The sequence below is a fragment of the Myotis lucifugus genome, unplaced genomic scaffold, assembly GCF_000147115.1.
Source record: "Myotis lucifugus unplaced genomic scaffold, Myoluc2.0 scaffold_78, whole genome shotgun sequence".
Taxonomy (NCBI): domain Eukaryota; kingdom Metazoa; phylum Chordata; class Mammalia; order Chiroptera; family Vespertilionidae; genus Myotis; species Myotis lucifugus.
This window is the reverse complement of record NW_005871126.1, coordinates 4676467-4698853: the sequence shown is the minus strand read 5'-3', so window position 1 is coordinate 4698853 and position 22387 is coordinate 4676467. Positions and strand designations below refer to the sequence as shown.

The following is a 22387-nucleotide window of genomic DNA, read 5'->3' as shown; positions in this document are numbered from 1 at the left end:
GGGGGGTTTTGTTTTTATTTAGAGTGAAAAAAATTTTTTTTTGAATTAAATAAAACAAATAGTTTCTTCCCCCCCCCACCCCCAGACATATCTATTGCTGAAATAAGGAACATTGGGTAGTAGCAAAACATGAACCTTGAGTCAGAAAGACTTGGGTTATTTTAATTTAACCATCTCAGAAGTTGTTTCCTTGTAAAATAAGAGAAATGTCTTAGTGTTATGAACAAGTGAAATTGAATATGTAAAACGGAAAAGGGCTCGTATTTAATTCATAGAGTCATTTACTCTCCCAGTTCTCATGCATAGAGATGTGGAAAGAATACTCTAGTGGGAATAAGTAATCAATATTGTAGTACTGGTTTTACTAGATCCTACCTATAGAAAATTTGGCAAATCATTTCATTTCTCTGAACTTAAGATTCTTTTTCTTTAAAGTGAGGGTTTTTGACCACAATATAATTTGGAGTGATCCTTTAGACCAGGGGTGGGGAACATCTGCCACAGCCTTCACAATCATTTGGTCTGGCCCTGCCAAGGCATTAGGGGTGAGTTAATTGACCAAATACAGCAGGCTAATTTTTTTAAAATTTTTTTTTAGCAGGCTAATTTTTAAGTTGATAATTTTGTATGGCCCACAAATGATGTTATAAATATCCAAATGGCCCTTGGCAGGAAAAAGGTTCCCACCCTCCAGACAAACCCAGAATATTGCAGGTGTGGCTCTGCTGTATTCAGTATCTCAAAGATACGTTAGATAGGTTCTTCTGAATTCAAATATCACCAGAATTTTTAATTTATCTTTATGGTGTTGTATTGAAATATCATTTTTGTTTGTCTTCTCTAGGCTATAACATTTGTAAGATTAAAATCAGGTCCTGTTTATCTTTATACTTCCAGCACATACCTCCTTACACTCATCTACTACACTGCCTATATTCATAACTCAGTAGTTGGTTGAATTCAACTGAATATGGATGTACCTAATACATATTTTTTCTTACTGCCGTTAGTGTGGCTGCATGAAACAAGGAGAACCATTCTATGCCTAATATTTCCCCATCCCTCTTTTAACCTGATGTTATATTTATTGATTTTAGAGAAAGATGGAGAGGGAGAGGGAGAGAGAGAAACATCAATCAGTTGCTCCCTAAAGTGCCCCTACTGGACACAGGGATGTGGCCTGACTGAGAATCGAGCCAGCAACCTTTTTGGTGTATGGTACGACTCTTCAACCTACTGAGCCACCTGACCAGGGTTCCAATTCTTTTTAACGGCATATGTGGAAAGATTATTTGGAAAAAAGTTGTGAATATTTGAATAATTTTAAAGAGCAGGCTTTCCCAACAAAAAAATAAATTTGCATATTATTTTAAGAGAAAACTACTATCTAATTTGCTTAAGAATCTCAGACTCTTGAGCTTATAGAAAGGATTTTGAGAAGTGCAGTTCAGTCCGGCCGGCGTGGCTCAGTGGTTGAGCATCGATCTATGAACCAGGAGGTCACAGTTCGATTTCCAGTCAGGGCATATGCCCATGTTGTGGGCTCAGTCCCCAGGGTGGGGTGTGCAGGAGGCAACTGGTCAATGATTCTCTTTCATCACTGATGTTTCTATCTGTCTCTCCCTTCCTCTCCCTCTCCCTCTCCCTTCCTCTCTGAAATCAATAAAAATATTAAAAAAATAAAAGAAGTGCAGTTCATTGTATCCTCACCAACAACAATGAGGTGAGGAAGAGCACAGAGATTATGACTTGCCCAAGTCACAAGCTTCTTGAGAAAGCCTAGTCCTGGCGTTAGACGTGTTGTCTAGCTACTGTACTGTCTATATGACTGTTTTAACAACCTTGACTGGAAATTTAATTAAAATCATATAAATAAGTGGCTATTTAAATTTTCAACCTTTCTCTTTTGCAAAGAATTCATATACATTTCTGAACCTTCATTTGTAATATTTATATATACGTAGATTATTTAGCCCAGGTTCGTTTTAAGACTGAAATATAGAAGTTAATTTTTGGGTTGTAGTTATTCAGTCTTATGGGGAATAGAAGCTCTTTATTGACATTTTATTTCTGTTAACACTTTTTGAAGTTCCTGACTTGCTTTTTGGTTTTCATTTCTATTTTGAGTTTCTAGAAAGATGAAGTGTTCACCAATTTGAGAAAACACGTTTTAGAAGGGTATTAGTATTTCTCAGTAAATACATTTGCTAATTCATTTCTAAATTACAAAATTTTGCCATTACTTTTTATAAATATTTGTTAAAGTACTGAGAGTGAATGAATCAGCAGTAGACTTTTTAGTTTTTTCAATTCATGTTGGCAGTCATTCGAACATATCTTTTGAGGTGTTGAGCACTAGTATAGTCATTTTTGTCAGAAACATTTTTATGATTTAACACTAACTTCAAACACTAAATATGTGATTGCTTCTGTATAAAATGGGTGGTGGTCCTCATAGCATATTTTTTTTTAACATACCTTCTTGGCGTATATAGCCATTTTTCTGTAAACTTAAGGTAAAAGATAACTCCTTATATTGTAATTATGTTGAAGTAAAATGTTTCTAGTATTACTTCTTTTTGAAGATAGTTGCTTGCTGATCTCTTAAGCTGGATGATGAAAGATGTGGGTGGAGTATCTTAAAGGGCAATAGACTAGAGATGAGAAACAAATTTAAAATGTGCACAGTGCATAGTGATGGTAGAAGAATGCCACCTACTTGCTTTCCATAGGCTATATTTCATCATTGTTACATAAAGTCCCTTTTGGCCAATTTAATGAATGCTGCTGGGTCTTGGGGAAAAATCTTTTTTCTTTAGTCACAGAAATAATTGTGGGGACAGAGAATAGTCTTTTTCTTGATTAGAAAAATCCATTTTATCTTTTTAAATTATAGTGATAATAGATTGTAATTATAGTAATAATAGTAATAATACCTTGGTTTTAGCTAATGATTTGTAGTGTGCCTCCAATTAATTTTGATGATTATCTCGTGTGACATCCACATATTTTACTTGCCTTAAAAATCATACTTCAAAAAAAAGGTCATACTTAAATTTGTTACTAAAAACTATTTGAACATCTTTAGGTTTAGGAGTTTACTACAAATGAGATGTTTATATGTGATTCTTAGTACAGTTCAGATCATAAGAAAACAGAATTCCTTCCATCTTAGGTGAGTAGGAAGGGCCTTGGGGAAAATTGACTTGTGTATATGTAACACATGTAATAAAATAGGCACTTCTGTTCACTTTAAAAAAAAATTGTTTTCCAGTTTAAAGACCTAAAAGCCTACAGCACCATAGCAATTTGGAAGGCAAAATGAGTTGGCCTTATAGAAATCTAACATGGTCTAAATTCCTGAATCCCATTTAAGACCAATTTCATGTTACTTTTGTTCTTGATAAATAAAAACTAAAATGACTGCCCCTTTGTCTCTGGGATGAATTTTTGGAGTTGGATTTTATGTTGAGATTGTTAGGCTCAGATCTGTTTTAGTTCTAAATGTGGGACAAGTTCTACCTCAGGGAGTGTTGCTTTATTTGTTTAATTTTTTAATTGAATTTATTGGGGTGACATTGGTTAATAAAATTATGTAGGTTTTAGGTGTACAATTCTATAATACATCATCTGTATATTGTGTGTTCAAATAGTGTTGCTTTCTATGACTGACCTTGAATTAATTTTTTAAAAAAAAATATATCTTTATTGATTTCAGAGAGGAAGGGAGAGGGAAAGAGAGATAGAAACATCAATGATGAGAGAGAATCATTGATTGGCTGCCTCCTAGGCATGTGCCCTTGACCAGAATCGAACCTGGGACCCTTCAGTCTTCAGGCTGACGCTCTATCCACTGAGTCAAACCAGCTATGGCTTGAATTAATTTTAAAAAAAATATTTTTTATTTATTTTTTACAGAGAGGAAGGGAGAGGGATAGAGAGTTAGAAACATCAATGAGAGAGAAACATCAATCAGCTGCCTCCTGCACACTCCCTGCTTAGGGATGTGCCTGCAACCCAGGTATGTGCCCTTGACCGGAATCGAATCTTGGGACCCTTCAGTCCGCAAGCCGACGCTCTATCCACTGAGCCAAACCGGTTAGGGCTTAAATTAATTTTTTATGAAGCTAATTGACTTGTAGGAATCATCCTCCTATATAATAAAAGGCTAATATGCAAATTGTCCCCTCGGGAGTTCGACCGACTAGGAGTTTGACTGCTCACTATTGACATAAGCCGACCACCAGGGGGCGGCGTGGAATGAAGGAAGGCCCCTGCTGGCAGCTGGGGGGAAGTAAGGCTCCGGCTGGCAGCTGGCAGCCACCACCAAGGGGAAAGAAGGCCCCGATCGGCCCGCACCAGACCTCTAGTTTATATATATAAAAGTCTAAGTGATCGGCTGGTAGGTATGACACACACTGACCACCAGGGAGCAGAGGCTTAACGCAGGAGCTACCGAGCTGTGGTGACTTGGCAACGGTGGTTCTTGGGTGATGCACCCAGGAACCAGAGAGGAGGGAGTCCGATTCCTTGCCAGACCTTGCGATTCCACCTTTGGCCGTGGGTTATGTTGTTGCTGGGGCACTGTCGACCTCGAATCTGGTTTACTGCACACTTGCATTTGCGTTCCACACCCTGTGTGACAGCAACTTTGCAGAGTGCCCTCTCGCACTCTGGGACCCCTTAGGGGATGTCGGAGAGCCGGTTTCGGCCCAATCCCTGCAGGCCAGACCGAGGGACCCCACCTGCTGGAGGGATCCCGCTCACACTGCAGATGCCCTTCGAGCTGCGATGCTACCCCAGGTGCGGGTAGCTGGGGAGGGACCACGGGAGGTTGTCTCCAGGGTGTGTCCGGCCTGTCTTGCCCAGTCCTGCCCCGCCAGCCACCTTCTAATAAATTTCCTTTCAGTGTGCACGAATCCATGCACTAGGCCACAGATTCTAGTATTTAATAGTTTATCTTGTTAGTAAAACTATCTGCCCATGTAAGTCAAATTGTATGTAAACAATATCTTGTGTGTGTATGTGTGTGTGTGTGTGCCATAGATGTACCAAAGCAAAGAAACAACTGGTGTGTGCATACCAGATGAAACTTGAGTGACAGTTATTTTGATGTATATTATTTGCTCTATTTAATTCTTTAATCAGTAATTTACCCAAATTTATAAATGTGGCAATTGAATTTGTTTGGCATTAGTGAGTGTTCTTATGTGACTTTGGGCAAGTCACATATTTTTGTGTCTCAGTCTCTAATCTGTAAGATGAAGATACTAACAGTGCTTACCTTGTATGGTTATTGTAAGCATTAAATGAGTTAATACATGTTTCAGTTACTGTGGCTACATGACAGTCATTCAAGCATTGAATGGTTTAAAACAAATATTTTGCTTGCGAATCTTCGATCTGAGCAGGGTTTGGCCTGGTTAGGTCATTCCACTTGGTGTCAGCTTGGAGAAGCATAAAGGCTGGAGACTGCAGTTTACAGAAAACTCAAGTACCTGTCATATATGTGGTGCCTGGGCTGAGAAGACTCAAACAGCTGGGCACTAGAACAGCTGGAGCTCCCCTGCGTCTCTCTCTTTTTTGAAATTTATCTTTATAGTTGAAAGTATTACAACTATATTTCCCCCCCATTTTTCCCCCATTGACTCCCTCCTCCTCACGCCTGCCCCCTCCTCAGGCCTTCACTGTACTATTGTCTATATCAACGGTCGCCAACTGGTGGTCCATGAGGTCCGAAAGGTTGGCGACCGCTGGTTTATATCTATGGGTTATGCATATATGCATATAAATTCCTTGGTCTGTGTACTTTCTTCACAGGATCTCTTCTGCATGGTGTCTTCGGAGCAGTCAGATTTCTTTACAGGGTAGTTCAGGGCTCCCAAGTTGTGTGTTCTGAGAGAGAGCCAGGCTGAAGCTGTACTGCCTTTATGACTTAGCTGTAAGATGTCTGGTAGTATCATAACTTCTGCAGTAGTCTTTGACCTGCTTTGATTCAATGGGAGATAATATAGATTCCCCCAAAATATAGACCCCCCCCACCTCTTTTTTTTTTTTAATGTGTTTTTATTGATTTCAGAGAGGGAGGGAGAGACAGACACATCAATGATGAGAGAGAATCATTGATTGGCTGCCTCCTGCACTCCCCACACTGGGGATCGAGCTCGCAACCCAGGCATGTGCTCTTGACCGGAATCGAATCGTGACCTCCTGGTTCATAGGTCAACGCTCAACCACTGAGCCACGCCAGCCGCCCCTCCCCTCCCCCCACACCTCTGATGCCATGTTGTAAGAAGAGCATGTGGGAGGATGAATATTGGTGTAGCCATATTTCAGTCTGACAACACAGCACATAGAACAAAAGCAGGATATACAGGAAATTGTAAGCTGTTATGATAAAGAATGGGAGGTCAGATTTAAATAGTGCCTTATTATTTGTGATATACATTTTGATGTAGTGTAGTGAATTACATAATCCCTCTTTTTCCTTAAGAGGGAGTCAAAATGTAACAGGCAGGCAGTTTATAGTTTTCTTGAAGTGCCTGTTTTTTTTAATGGTTCAGTTTTAGCTTCTAATCCCTTTGTCAATGCCTAGAATAAGGAGCATGGCACAAAGTAATTGTTCATTCCAACAAATGGGGGTGAGGAATGGGATGAATAACTCAAAGTGTTTTCACTCTTAAAGTTGTATAATATCTGATATACAACTTCAGACTTTTCAAAAACATAAAATCCTCTTAAATGCTTTGCACTGTTTTGAATTTTAACCTTTAATAATTTTGATTATAAGTGTGGGAGAGACAGAGTAATCTTCTGAGTAGTGAGTGGCAAAATTTTTTTTGATAGATGAAACATTTCCTGCTAGCTTACTCTGCTATATGATTAGATTAGCACTCCTGTGTGTGGTTTTGTTTACCTACAATTTGATAAGTAATTTGAAAACTATATATAGTATATTTCTATCCAAAGCATGCTACCAATTACAAAGATAAAGTAAGTTTATAATACTTGCTCTGACTCTGTTAAATATTCCTTAGACCAGTGGAATTACTGTCCCTTTTTTTCATACCACTTTTCTTCATTCTGTGTGGAAGACCATGTTCCAGTCTTAAAACATTAGACTTACAGAATATTTGTTTTAGAATAATTAAGATACAAATTAGGACCGAAGACTTCCTAATGATTATGTTTTTTATTGATAGAACAAAAATAAAACAGCCTGGTCCATTAGAGATTAGGGAGGTTCTTTGGTGGAACCTCGTTCTTTAACTTCCAGATCCTGAAGAAAAGTGGTTAGATGCCCTGCTCGTTCTGTTTTCCTACTACATTCCTTGTTTATGGTACATTTTATCCTTTCTGTCACTCTGTATATAAGATAGCTCAGTGGTTTCTAACTTTTTGGGGTGAAAGTACTATCCATTTCATAATTAGTAACTTGACAATTTCGAGGTCTATGGTTGAGAAAGTAAACTAAAAAAATTTACAGACTTTGAGTAGTGGAGGAAACTTTTTTCCAAATGAATATTTATATGGAACCCAATACATAAAGACATTAATATAGTATTTTACTAGTATTTATTTATTTAAATGTTTTTATTAATTTGAGGGAGAGAGGAAGGAAGGGTGGGGGGAGAAAGAGAGAAACAAGATGTGAGAGACATCAATTGACTGCCTCCTGCACTCCTTACTGGGCATTGGCGGGGGGAAGGGGAAGCATGTGCCCTGTAGGGGAATCTAGCCTTGACCTTTTGGTGCATGGGAGGATGCTCAACCAACGGAGCCACACTGGCCAGGGCAGTATTTATTTTTATAAGCTGAAAACTTTTTATAAAATCAACCATGAACAGTAAAGATTTTAGAAGAATTTAAATTTGAAGTAGGGTTTGTTTTATTCTCTTTTCTTAATTCTGTTTTGGCTGCTTAGTCATGAAAATGTGACTTGCAGATACGTGCAGCTTGTCTTTCAGACTCCATATATACTTTATTTGTACGATCGAGAGCTATAAGAGTATTTCTAGTATAGACATTTTGTTTGAAAGACCATTACTTAATTATCTTTACTTCATATCACAAATGCAAAAGTGACCAGCCCCTCAAACTTAAACAGCAAAACTTAATATTGTTTCATGTTAGCTCTTTAATTTGGAACCAGCCACCTGGCTACTCCCCTAGGAGAGGAGAGCCTGCAGCAAGTTAACTTGTGAGTCTTCTTGGAAGGTGTTTAATTGGGAAAAGCATAAAATATGTGACTGCAGACTAATTTTAAATGAATGGACATGTGGAAGCCTAAATTAGGGGTGGGAAACGTGAGTGCAGAGCTGCAACTTTACTAATCAATGTCTTCATAGGAATTGGACATTATATTTTAACTAGAGGCCCGGTGCACAAAAATTTGTGCACTCGGCGGGGGGGGGGGGGGCGGGGAGGGGGTCTCTCAGCCCATCCTGTGCCCTCTCGCAGTCTGGGACCCCTCAGGAGATAATGACCTGCTGGCTTAGGCCTGCTCCCGGGTGGCAGAGGGCAGGCCCAATCCCTAGGTGCAGCCCCTGGTCGGGCTCAGAGCAGGGCCGATTGGGGAGTTGGGGTGCTGCCCCGTCATGCACAAAGCAGGGCGGATCGGGAGGTTGCGATGCCACCCTCAGTCACGCTCAGGGTAGGGCCGATTGGGGGGTTGGGGCACCGCCCCCTGGCACACTCAAGGCAGGGTCGATGGGGAGGTTGCGACGCCACCCCCTGTCACGCACAGAGCAGGGCCAATCAGGGGGTTGGGGAGGTTTGGGGCTCCGTACCCCAGTCATGCACAGAAGCAGGGCCCGATCAGGGGGTTTGGGGAGCTCCCCCCCTGTCACGCACAGAGCAGGGCCGATCAGGGGGTTGGGGAGCTCCCCCCTGTCACGCAGAGTAGGGCTGATAGGGGAGTTGGGGCACCGACCCTTGTCACACACAGAGCAGGGCAGATCAGGGGTTTGGGGAGCTCCCCCCTGTCACTCACAGAGCAGGGCCCATCAGGGGGTTGGGGCGCCACACCCTGTCACACTCAGGGCAGGGCCGATGGGGAGGTTATGGCTCTACCCCGTCACACACAGAGCAGGGCCCGTGGGGGGGTGGGGTGGGGCGCCGCACTTTGTCACACACAGAGCCGCAGGGCCGATCAGGGGGTTGGGCGCCGCACCCTGTCACACACAGAGCCGCAGGGCGATCAGGGGTTTGGGGAGCTCCCCCCTATCAGGCACAGAGCAGGGCTGATCAGGGGGTTGGGGCGCCTTCCCCTGTCACCACCAGAGCAGGGCGGATAGGGAGGTTGTGGCCCCGCCCCCTGTCACACACAGAGCCGCAGGGGGATCAGGGGGTTTGGGCGCTGCCCCCTGTCACGCTGCTCCAGGGGCCAGGAAGGCTCGAGGCTCCGCTGATCCTGGTGCTGGGAGGCATATTACCCTTTTACTATATAGGATAGAGGCCTGGTGCACGGGTGGGGGCTGGCTGGTTTGCCCTGAAGGGTGTCCTGGATCAGGGTGGGGGTCCCCACTGGGTGCCTGGCCAGCCTGGATGAGGGGATGATGGCTGTTTGCATCTGGTCACACCCCCTTTAGGGTGGGGGTCCCCACTGGGGTGCCTGGCCAGTCTGGGTGAGGGGCTGAGGGCCGTTTTCAGGCTGGTGGGTGACTGAAGCTCCCAACCGCTCCTTTTTTTCTTTTTTTTTTATTCTGGGCCAGCTTTAGCTCTGAGGCTCGGCTCCAGCTATGAGGCCTCCGCTGCTGAAAGCAGGTTTCTGGCCTTTGTTTACCTTCTGTATTTGAAACAATGTTGCGATCCTGCTGGCTGAAGCCCGGCTGACTAAAGCAGGTTTATGGGGTTTTTAGCTTCTATATTTGTAACAATGTTTCAAACTGCAAGCTCAGAGGCCGGCAGCAGCAGGTGGGGAACCTGGCTTCCTCCGTCACTGGAGCAAGCAAGCCTCCCTGTTCGCGTCAGCTGCCTGGCTGCCTGCCGCCATCTTGGCTGGCAGTTAATTTGCATAAGGATATGCTGATTAGCCAATGGGAAGGGTAGCGGAGGTACGGCTAATTACCATGTTTCTCTTTTATTAGATAGGATTTTTTTGTGTGACAAGAGTAAATTATATTTGATTTCAAATTATGCACCCATATCCTCTTCAGGTGCCTGTTCTCAACTCTTCTTTAAAATTAGACATTTTAGTAGCTTAGAAATCATTTCAGAGCAGGGGGAAAAAGAGATGGACCCAAAGTTGGCCAGAAAAAATCCACAACACAAATGAATTTCCTCACAGATAGCTGAAAAGAAGACTGCAAATAAAGCTGTCCCTATCCATGTGACCTCAGGATGAATTTTAAATTCAACAGTTAACCTCAGAATAAAATAAAAATATTCCAGGTCACAAACATACTCTTTCCATTCCAGAGACATTTAAGCTTTCCTCCCTATATACCAGGGGTAGGGAACCTTTTTTCTGCCAAGGGTCATTTGGATGTTTATAACATCATTCCAGGACCATACAAAATTATCAACTTAAAAAATTAGCCTGCTATATTTTTGGCTGGGCTAGATCAATTGATTATAAGACCCTTGGGCCGGACATTCCCTACTCCTGATATATACTCTAGATCAGTGTTTCTCAAACATTTGCTCTTAAGGACTCTTGCTTTCTTAAATATTGAGAAATATGAATTATATATCAGTAAAAACGTTTAAAAAGTTACTGAAGATTCCAGAGCTTTTGTTTTATTTTTTTGTTAATCCTCACCCAAGGACATTTTTTCCATTGATTTTTAGAGAGAATGGAAAGAAAGGGTTAGGGGAGAGAGAAACATTGATGTGAGAGAGACACGTTGATTGATTGTCTCCTCCATGTACCCCAAGCGGACCAGGGATCAAACCTGCAACCCTGGTACATGCTCTTGACTGGGAATGGAATCCTCCACCCTTGGGTGCTGAGGCCAATGCTCCATTCACTGAACCACACCAGCCAGAGCCTAAAGAGTATTTTTTTTTTAATATATTTTTTTTATTGATTTTTTACAGAGAGGAAGGGAGAGAGATAGAGAGTTAGAAACATCGATGAGAGAGAAACATCGATCAGCTGCCTCCTGCACATCTCCTACTGGGGATGTGCCCGCAACCCAGGTACATGCCCTTGACTGGAATCGAACCTGGGACCTTTCAGTCCGCAGGCCGACGCTCTATCCACTGATCCAAACCAGTTTTGGCTAAAGAGTATTTTTATAAAATGTAAAATAACTTCTCCAGTTAAAGAAATAGAAGTGACATTGTTTTATTTTTAATGTCTTTAATGTCTGGCTTAACAGCTAGTTCTCATCCGTGCCTCTTGCAATGAATTAGTTTGGTTGAACTATGTGATGAAAATCTGGCCTCATACAGATACTTAGTGGAAAAGGAAGGAGTATTTTTTAAAAAAATACATTTTTATTGATTTCAGAGAGGAAGGGGGAGAGAGATAGAAACATCAATGTGAGAGAGAATCATTGATTGGCTGCCTCCTGCACGCTCCTACTGGGGATTGAGCCCACAACCCAGGCATGTGCCCTGACTGGGAATTGAACCCTGATCATGGTCGATGCACAACCACTGAGCCACACTGGCCAGGATAAGACTATTTTTGTAACTGAAGCATCGTGCAAGAATATCTTTGCTAGTTCTTGGGGTGCATTTGTTGTTAGACACAAATCATTAAGCTTACTAAATAGGTTCAAATTCAGTTTAATTCTTAGGTGTGAGCAAATAAGGTTGAAATGGTATTAGTGAATGTTTTTAATTTTAGAAGAGCGTGTGCTGAAATAATTGTGATTGAAGTATGTTTGCAACTTGCAGATGATTGAGAAAAACAAATTACATATAGCCAGTATCAGACTGAGATACATTTTTTTGTGTCTGAAATTGTCTGTAATAAAAACTTGGAGTAGGGAAGTATACCCATTAATATAATACAATTTTTATAATTTACTGGTACTAAATTGCAAACTGCTATAGATAGCTTTTGATGGGTTTAGTCTGAAAATATTCTTTCCGTTGACTGTTCTGTAATTGAAGCTACTTTCATGTAGTTTTTCCTTTGGGAAGATATTTTTTAAAAAAAGTGATTTGTTTTTAAAATGAAGGAGAAATTGTGTTACATTTCTTAAGATGTGAAATTTTAAGTACTTAAAATTACTCAATAATGTTTATTACTAATAGAATTTTTGGTAAATAAAAAGGTTACTAACATGTCATACTTTGTTTAGTAAATAAAAAGTAAAGGGGATTGATGGGCATTTTCAATTTTTTTAGATAGATTAGATTAAAAGACATTTTATTTGGACTTTGGGTAAAATCAGAGAAATTTATTGCACCCAGTTTTCTCTCTTCTGCTTTTTTATTTAGAAGAGAAAATACAGCCACATTTCCCAACCTATTTGAGATGGAAAGAGGTAGGATGTGATGGCAGTTATATTCTTAGATTAATAAAGACACAAGGATGTCGGGTCATCTAGTGATTTGCAAAATTGTAAAGATAATCTTTTGATTCTGATATACGTGTATCTGGAAACTATTCCTCCATTTTGCTTAGAACTATGGAAGAGATGAAAAGTGGTGACCTGTGTGCATATGTATGTTTGTGTGTGTTTGGTTTGTTTTTTGTAGTGTATAGTATTGGGGAGTTCATGACTGCCAAAAGTTATTTAAATTACCCCATGCATATCTGGTTTTGAGGTACTAGCATTTTTTTTTTTTTGCACTTTGATTTGTACTTTATTGCCAACTATATAATCTCAAGGAAATTATTTGTTACTTTCTAATGGAAAATAACGGGTAGTATGCTTTGTATGGGGCAGAATATCAAATGGTAACCTTAATTAAATATTTATAAGATCATATTCATGTTAGTGAATAGGAATAACACAGCCTTTTTTCTTCTTTTGTAGCATAAGCAGTACTATAATGGATGTAGACAGCACAATTTCCAGTGGGCGTTCAACTCCAGCAATGATGAATGGACAAGGAAGCACTACTTCTTCAAGCAAAAATATTGCCTATAATTGTTGTTGGGACCAGTGCCAGGCTTGCTTCAACTCTAGTCCAGATCTGGCAGATCACATCCGTTCCATACATGTAGATGGTCAGCGAGGAGGGGTTTGTTTTGTCATTTCTTTTTTTTACTCCCTGTGTTCATTAGTTTTATTAATTTATAATTGATAGGCTTTTTTCCCCCTCCAAGTAATTTGGGATTGTTTTTATACAGGCTTTATTTTTTCAAATGTTTGCAAATTTCCACTTGATGCAATCAAATTAAATAGAACATATGATGTGGTCTTTAATTTGCTCTTAGGTATATTAGACTTTCTAAAGTATAGTCGGAATATTATAAATGAATACAGTGTATTCCAAAGTTCTGATGTTTTCAGTTGAGGACATTTAGGATTTGACACTTTATGATTTCTGTTAGGGTGGTTCTAAATTATCCCTGATGCTGAAATTAACTGGAGAGACCATTGGTATCAGGATTAGTGTATACAATCCTATTAAATGAAAATCTGCATTTACTATTTGCGAATGAAAACTGATCATCTTTTCCCAGGTCTTATCAGAGCTGATTTAGATAAAAAGTTCTGATTAGTCAGTATTGACTTATATTCTTTCAGGAATACATTTATACATTGTGTCAGTTCTTTTTTTTTTTTTAATATATCTATATTGATTTCAGAGAGGAAGGATGAGGGAGAGAGAGATAGAAACATCCATGATGAGAGAGAATCATGGATCGGCTGCCTTTTGCAGGTCCCCCCTGGGGATCGAGCCCACAGTCCAGGCATGTACCCTTGACCTGAATTGAACCTGGGACCTTTCAGTTCGCAGGCCGACGCTCTATCCACTGAGCCAAACCGGGTAGGGCAGTTGTGATAGTTTTATTGGATAGTAAATAAAGAGCTGAGCTAATTAGGTGAGTCAAAGTGGAATGGAACAAAATCTTTATAATATTTCTACTATTTATATTATTTTCAGCTTTATCTAGGTTTGTCTTGAATAATTACCATGTTTAGTACATTTTCTAGGAATTAATGTTACATTGTAAATACTGATAGTTTATTAGGCCACACATTTTCCATCACCCTGCCATCACTGTTGAGATATACTTATACTAAAACGGTTAAAATCATTAGGGTTTAAGTGAGTATGCAGCTGTTTCCAAGGTTCTATTATTGATCTTTAACCAAAAAACAATATAATCATATAAGCACCCCTAACATATTTACCTGTGGTATTACATTTAAAAACTTCTTTAAAAAGTATTTGCCGTTGTCACCATATGTTGTAATGTGTTAGCAGTCTTTTAAATACTCAAGTTTGATAAGTAAACATTTGTCTTATTATTAGATTTAATATATATGGTGTCTGGGTAGATACCAGATGGTGTATTAATAAACTGTTCATCCTATGGTTTTTCACTGTTTAACCATCTCAGTGGTTAGGCAACTTTGGTAATATGTTTCTCCCCACCATACCTGCCCCTCCCCAATCAGGTTTTTGGTGAGAATTTTCCTTTTTTTTAAAAAAAAATATATTTTTATTGATTTCAGGAAAGAAGAGAGAGAGAGAGAGAGAAAGAAACATCAGTGATGAGAGAGAATCTTTGATCGGCTTCCTATTGCAAGCCTAAACTTGGGATTGAGTGCACAACCCGGGCATGTGCCCTGACCAGGAATCAAATCATGATCTGGTTCATAGGTCGACACTCAATCACTGAGTCATGCTGGCCGGGCTGAGAATTTTCTTAACCAAGTTGATTTCCTAGTCATTACTGAGTTGCCTTTTGCGAGTCAATGCTTGATGTCACTTGGTATATATCACTACAGTAGTCTTTTGAGCCATGGCATGATGCTTTTTAGTAACTTGACTTAGCAGCTATGTAAAGGATTCCGAGCTATATAGAAGATCCCTGGGTTTCTCTTAGTAAATGTGGAAGAATTTCACATTTCTAAGTCTTGGATTTTACAAGTTGAGTTGGCACACAGCCTTACGAGAATGTTTTCAGCTCTTTACAGATTTGTAGAAAAAAATGTGACTTATAGATTGAATGTATCATGTAGTCACTGCAACTACATGCACCTTATTTATTTTTTAATATATATATATTTATTAATTTCAGAAAGGGAGAGGGAGAGAGAGATAGAAACTCGTATGATGAGAGAGAATCATTGATTGGCTGCCTCCTGCACACCCTCTCCTGGGGATTGAGCCCACAACCGGGACATGTGCCCTTAGTGGGAATCAAACCTGGGACCCTCCAGTCTGCAGGCTGATGCTTTATCCACTGAGCCAAACCAGCTAGGGATACATGTACCTTATTGATGATATAGAGCTAGACATGAAATGTTGTTAATTTCTATAATAATTATAAATTTGTTGAAATGAAAACCCCTATGTCATTTCTTGAATCCTTATTCATAAAATTACTTTGTTACAAATAATGATCCTCTGGCTAATTTTTAGAGTAAAAAAAAATATATATACATATATATATATATATATTATATGTATATTATATATATGCATAAAATATATAAAACATCCTATATAATAAAAGGCTAATATGCAAATCGACAGAATGGCGGAATGACTGGTCTCTAGGACTTGCACTGACCACCTGGGCAAACGCTCAATGCAGGAGCTGCCCCCTGCTGGTCAGTGCTCTCCCACAGGGGGATCCCTGTTCAGCCAGAAGCCGGGCTCACGGCTGGCTAGCACAGTGGTGGTGGCGGGAGCCTCTCCCGCCTCTGCTGCAGCACTAAGGATGTCTGACTGCTGGCTTAGGCCCGCTCCCCATGGGGAATGGGCCTAAGCTGTCAGTCAGACATTCCCCAAGGGCTCCCGGAGTGCAAGAGGGCACAGGCCAGGCTGAGGGATCCCTCTCCCCCCCGGGCCTCTAGCGCCGTGTGTGTGTGTGTGTGTGTGTGTGTGTGTGTGTGTGTGTGTGTGTGTGTGTATTAATCCTCACCTGAGAATTTTTTTTTTTCTTTTTCAGAGAGTGGAAGGGAGGGAGGGAGGGAGAGAGGGATGGGGGGCGGGGAGAGAGAGAGAGAGAGAGAGAGAGAGAGAGAGAGAGAGAGAGAGAGAAAGAAAGAAAGAGAGACAGAGACAGACATCAATTGGTTGCCTCTTGCATGAGCCCTGACCAGGGTCAGAGATGTGGAGCTAACCTGCAACCGAGGTAGGTGTCCTTGATGGGAATCCAGCATGTGGGTGCTCTAACCACAGAAAACTGGCCAGGGCAAGAGAAATGTTATTTTGACCACAGAAAGGAGATCTTATTTGAATATAGATATATATATGTATATCTATATATATAAATATATATATATATATATATTTTTTTTTTTTTTTTTTATGATTTTAGTGAGTAAGAGAGAGATAGAAACATTAGTGATGCGAGAGAAACATTGATCAGGAATCATGTACCCTGACCGGGAATCAAACGGTCACCTCCTGATTCACAGGTCACTGCTCAGTCACTGAGTGATGCTGGTCTGGCAAGAATCCTCATTCTTGAAGGATGTTAATTGCTGAACTACATATGTATTGGAGAAATGTAGAAAATACATCCGAATTTTTCTACAAACCAGTCATTGGTGTATATACAGACTATGCTTTTAGAATGAAAGTGTGAATGAGAATTTGAAAACCTGGAAATCTTGATCTGGTTTTATGCTTAAAGATAGAGTAGCTGTTGCCCTAGCTGGTTTTGCTCAGTGGATAGAGTGCCAGTCTACAGATTAAAGGGTCCCTGCTTCGATTCTGGTCAAGGACACGCGCCCGGGTTGCGGGCTTGATCTCCCGTAAGGGGCATGCAGAAGGCAGCTGATCAATGTTTCTCTCATCATTGATGTTTCTATCTCTCCCTCTCCCTTCCTCTCTGAAATCAATAAAAATATATTTTTAAAAAATAGAGTAGCTGTTGTTTGGAGTGTGTGTGTGTGTGTGTGTGTGTGTGTGTGTTTAAATGAACTCTTTGAAATTTGGAACTTGAAAAAAAATAATTTTAAGTGTACACTTCAGTGGCATTAGTACATTTACATTGTTGAACAACCATAATCACTGTCCATCTCCAGAACCTTTCATTATCCAAAACTGAAGTTTGTACCAATTAAATAATAACTTCCTTGACTTCCCTTCCCCTAGCCCCTGGTAATTACTGTTCTACTTTCTGCATATAGTAAGTGGAAAATAGCAGATTTTGATGACATAATTGTTTTTTTTTAATCTTTTAATTTCTTTTTTTCTACCATATGTATTATACTATCATAATGGAATAGAAGCAAATGAGGAAAAAATTGGTAACTCTAGAGGACTTTGTGCTTTTAATTATTGAAAGATAATTTACTGGAGCATGGAGCAGTAGGTTAGTAAGATTTAAATATTATATTAAATCTTATTTTTTTTTTTCCTCATCCCACTTTGATCTTCACTCTGGAAAAAAACAAAACCATCATGTAACAGCTTAAAAACTTCCTTTTCCCCCTTTAAACAATGTTGCTGTGTCACTGCTGTGTATGTGCCCTGACCAGGAATTGAACCCGAAACCTTTTGGTATATGGGATGACACTCCAACCAGCTGAGCTACCCAGCCAGGGCTCACTTTGTGTTTTGATCGCCAATCTGATATCTCCTGAAGACAACATGAGATTTGTCATATCTTTTGCAATACATGAAAAATATTTTAGGTTTTTAATATTTTAGGACTTTATATTTATAGTCTGAAGCCAGATGAAGTTAAGTTTTCCTGACCTTTTCATGTGTCAAAGTGGTTGGATACTTAACTCTATATTAAAAGTTACACTAACCATTGAAATAGCAAATTACAAATATACCGTTTTTAAAAAGAGTCATGAAATGGTTTTCTGCTATTTAAAATATAAAAACAGGCACAAAATATTAATTTTTTTGTTAAATGTAATAGAATTATGTTCTTGTGTCCATAATTTCATGTATGCCTGGATTTCCAAAACTAGACTGAGCTGTTTTACTAATCAAATTTCAAACCCCAGTGTTTTGATAGGTATGCAACTTCATCTTGTAGGATTTCAGTGGTCCAAAAAGATCCATTAGTCTTCTGTTCTTTCTCTTTTAACTATTTCTTACTTTAAATACAGTTGCTAGAAAGAAATATGTTCATGTTTCTTGATGCAGGAGTTATTTTACATCCTTCTATTAAGTTTGCATTTGTAAATGTTCTTTGGTGTGTTTGAGGGGAGAGGACCAGAGGGTGATTAGGAGTGGGGGGTCAGTAGGATATTATTCAAAGACTTGAATGAGGCCAGTTACCTTTATGTTATATAAAATTTGTAGACTATCAGGGTTACATCAGATTTCTGCTAGGAAGTGAAATCAATTTTAGGTGGTCACTTTGCGTTTTTTTGTTTGTTTGTTTTGTTTTTATCCTCACCTGAGAATATGTTTTTATTGATTTTTGGGGGGGGAGAGGGAAAGGAAGGGAGAGAGAGAAACATCCATGTGAAAGGGAAACATCGATCAGCTGCCCCCCAATTGGGGATCGAACCTGCAATCCATGTATGTGCCCTGACCAGGAATTGAACCCGAAACCTTTTGGTATATGGGATGACACTCCAACCAGCTGAGCTACCCAGCCAGGGCTCACTTTGTGTTTTGATCGCCAATCTGATATCTCCTGAAGACAACATGAGATTTGTCATATCTTTTGCAATACATGAAAAATATTTTAGGTTTTTAAACATTTTTGTCCTCTGTTTTATTACATATCTTTAACAGAAAATTGAAAATGTTAATACATTTACTGTGGCTAAAATTAATGATACAAAATTATAGCTATCATTTTAGACAGATCTTGAAAGAGCAAACTGGTTTGAGACAAAATAGATATAAAAAAATATGCTTCTCTTTTGTATGTTCACATTTTGTAAAAGAAAGAATTTTTCCCTGAGAAATATTAGACCTTAACTCTAAAATCATCCATTTAACCCCTTCCTGATTTTATTTTTTACTATTTTATTTAAAAAATATATATATATTTAAAATACATTGTTATTGATTTTAGAGAGGAAGGGAGAGGGAGATAGAAACATCAATGATGAGAGCATCACTGATCGGCTGCCTTCTGCACACTCTTCCCCCTCCCCAACTAGGGATGGAGCCTGCAATCCAGGCATGTGCCCTTGGCTGGAATCGAACCCGGGACCCTTCAGGCCGGATACTGACGCTCTATCCACTGAGCCAAACCAGCTAGGGCTAAAAAATATTTTTATTGATTTCAGAGAGGAAGGGAGATGAGAGATAGATAGAAACATCAATGATGAAAGAGAATCATTGATCAGCTGCCTCCTACACACCCCTCACACTGGGAATTGAGCCTGCAACCCAGGCAATTGCCCTGACCAGAAATCGAACCGTGACTTCCTGGTTCAGAGGTCGACACTGACCTTTGAGAAGCACTGGCCGTGCGCGTGTGGCTTTCTTTTTCATCCACAGTTGCAGAAAAATCTGGTGGCGGTTATTTTGAGACGGTATCTCCAATGTCTAATACAAACATTTTTTCTGTTAACGTCTTTCTTAGAGAATATACATCATCTTACATTTTTACCGTGTTTTGGAGTTATCAAATGTGTGTTCATAATGTTTTTGATGAAAAGGGAAATAAGAGACTTAGATAGGTGATTTCTTCCAAAATTACATAGCTGTGAAGTGTGAAAGCTTACTAGAATTTAGTCATTTGCTTTTGTTCTTTCTATTTCTGTTACATATAATACAACCTGATATACATCGAATGTTCTAATTAATGTGGCTAAATCTTAATTCATTTTAAGATAGGATAGAGGAACCTTAAGAGGTTTTATTTTTGAACTTTCATATTTGGGTTTAATTCCTATGGTGTTTGGTTTTTAGAATTTTTGCAATGAGAACGTTTCTAAAAACAGGGTATAAAATATTTTTAACAAACTGGCATCAGAAAAGAACTGAGGTTTGAATAAAGATTCTTATGTCAGATTTTGGACTACCTGTTTTTATCCAAGGGATTTTCTAATATAAATTAGGAAAGGAAATTTAGCTTTTAAAAATTTTGTGGATCCTTGATGTGGATTTTTAGTGCCATTGTGTATGTCAAGACTATCCTTGTGCAAGTTTATTGCTTCCTTCTTCTTGCCCCCTAATTATTTTTCAAATATTTCACAAGTATTTCATCCAAATATGGGTAAACATAGTTAGCTTTGGTCTCTTTACACTTAATTTCATTTCCTAAAATATTTACTAGGTTAAAGGTTATGGTTTTTCTTTGAATTTGAAGGTGTTGCCCTAATAGTGTTACTAGAAATTATTCCATCTCTAGTCTAGACCATGCCTACTCACAATTAAGGCTATTATATGATGGAATTACATTGCCTCCATACTTATGTTTATTCATAGGGGAAAAAAATTAGAAGTTAGAGATTTGTGGTTTCTCTCAAATGTAGTGGTTGGTTAATACTAGGTTAGTGTTTGAATATTTTTCTGGAAAAAAATTCTTTTGAGAGTAATTCAGCACAGGGGTCACTTAAGAGTTATATCAGCAGAATTCTTCACTGTTACAAAAGTTATTACATAAATTATATTAATTTTGTACCCAAATACTTGTTTTAAGGCATTTCTGATTTTTGGGTATGATTTATGAAAATTTTAAACCAAGCTTTGATTCCTGTTTATAACCTGGATTCAAAATTTAAGACTTTAAGAGTCTAGTAAGTCTTCAGTCAGGAAATTGATAGATAGCATTGATTATCTTATGTGATTATCAAATATTACTGAATTAGTTTCCATAACATCATAGGTGTAGCTTCACATTTTTTCCCTTTTTTCCTGAATGCATTTAAAAGGTAGCTTTTAATTTTGGGAACTATAGCAATCATTTTATAAATGTGTACTAGGCCAGAAATTTTAAGTATGAAGGAAGAAATGTTAATGACATATCTTCTTAAAAAGACTCACAAATCTTTTGTGGAATCAGGATATAACTTTCTGAATAGTCACATCAAACAATGTTGCCTAGTTAGACCTATCTGATGTAAAATGGTTTTGGTTTTGAGTAAAAATTGATCTGTTATTTTAATGATTGCTTCCTTCGTTCTGTGTGTTTTTTTCTGTTTATGTGTAGTACATTATAGTCTTCAAAGTGTGGCTCTATTTATAATTGTTCTTACCTCAGAAAAGAGCAGAGCTTAAGAAATGGTACTTTGAAGGTGATGATTACAGTAGATTTGTATTTCTTTTTTTAAAATTAAAAAAAAATTGATTTCAGAGAGAGGAAGGGAGAGGGAGAGAGAGATAGAAACATCAATGAGAGAGAACCATCAATTGGCTGCCACCTGCACACCCCCTGCTGGGGATCGAGCCTGCAACCTAGGCCTGTGCCCTGACAGGGAATCAACCATGACATCTGGGTTCAGGGTCTACGCTCAGGCACTACACTGAGGCACACTGCCTGGGAGGGATTCATAATTTTTTTGCTGATTTTAGCGATCTGTTTTAATATCCAGTTTGATGACAGTATAATCAATTAGAAAACTGATTTTCTAAACCCAGTCAAAAATGTAAATTACTATGATGATAGAGTAGCTCATGCCCATTGCTTTTGGAACTATGTTAATTTGACATTTTGCATTAGATTTTGCTTCCAATTTAAGATAATTAAAAATATATTTTTTAAAAATTTTATTTTATTTTTAAACATATTTATTGATTTCAGAGAGAAAGGAAGAGGGAGAGAGAGATAGAAACATCCATGATGAGAGAGAATCAGAATCATGGATCAGCTGCCTCCTGCAAGTCCCCTACTGGGGATTGAGCCCACAACCGGGGCATGTGCCCTTGACTGGAATTGAACCCGGGACCGTTCAGTTCTCAGGCTGATGCTCTATCCACTGAGCCAAATCCGCTAGGGCTAAAAATATTTTAAATGACTATAACAATGTAAGAATAGGTAGTGTGCATGTGATAATAGAAATTTAGTTGTAATTTGATAGTTGTATTACTCATTCTTTGAAGATGCAACTATCAGTATCCACTAATGAACATTTGACTCTTGTTTTTTTTTCATTGTTTATATCTGTTTTCTTATTTAGGTTAATGCTTACCCCAGGATTTCTTTTCCATTAATTTTTAGAGTGGGAGCGAAGGAAAGGGGGGAGAGACACAGAGAGAGAAAAACATCGATGTGAGGGAGAGAGACATTGATTGGTTGCCTACCGCACCCAGGTACTTGCCCTTGACCAGGAATCAAACCCTCTACCCTTTGGTGTGTGGGCTGACGCTCTAACCACTGAGAAACATGGGCCAGGGTTATGTTTTCTTGATAATTACAGTTAATACG

General features: G+C 39.0%; 1 protein-coding gene and 1 pseudogene across 1 annotated transcript in view; one reads left to right on the top strand and one right to left on the bottom strand.

Annotated features, from left to right (window-relative positions):
- LOC106697521 overlaps positions 1–2499 on the bottom strand; it is a 6299-nt pseudogene extending 3800 nt beyond the window's left edge.
- Positions 1–22387, top strand: part of AEBP2 (AE binding protein 2) — a 60579-nt gene that overhangs the window by 8248 nt on the left and 29944 nt on the right. The window contains exon 2 of the mRNA XM_006090676.3: positions 12939–13146. Within this exon, the coding sequence (XP_006090738.1) occupies positions 12939–13146 (208 nt within the window). The remainder of the gene's footprint in view (positions 1–12938; positions 13147–22387) is intronic.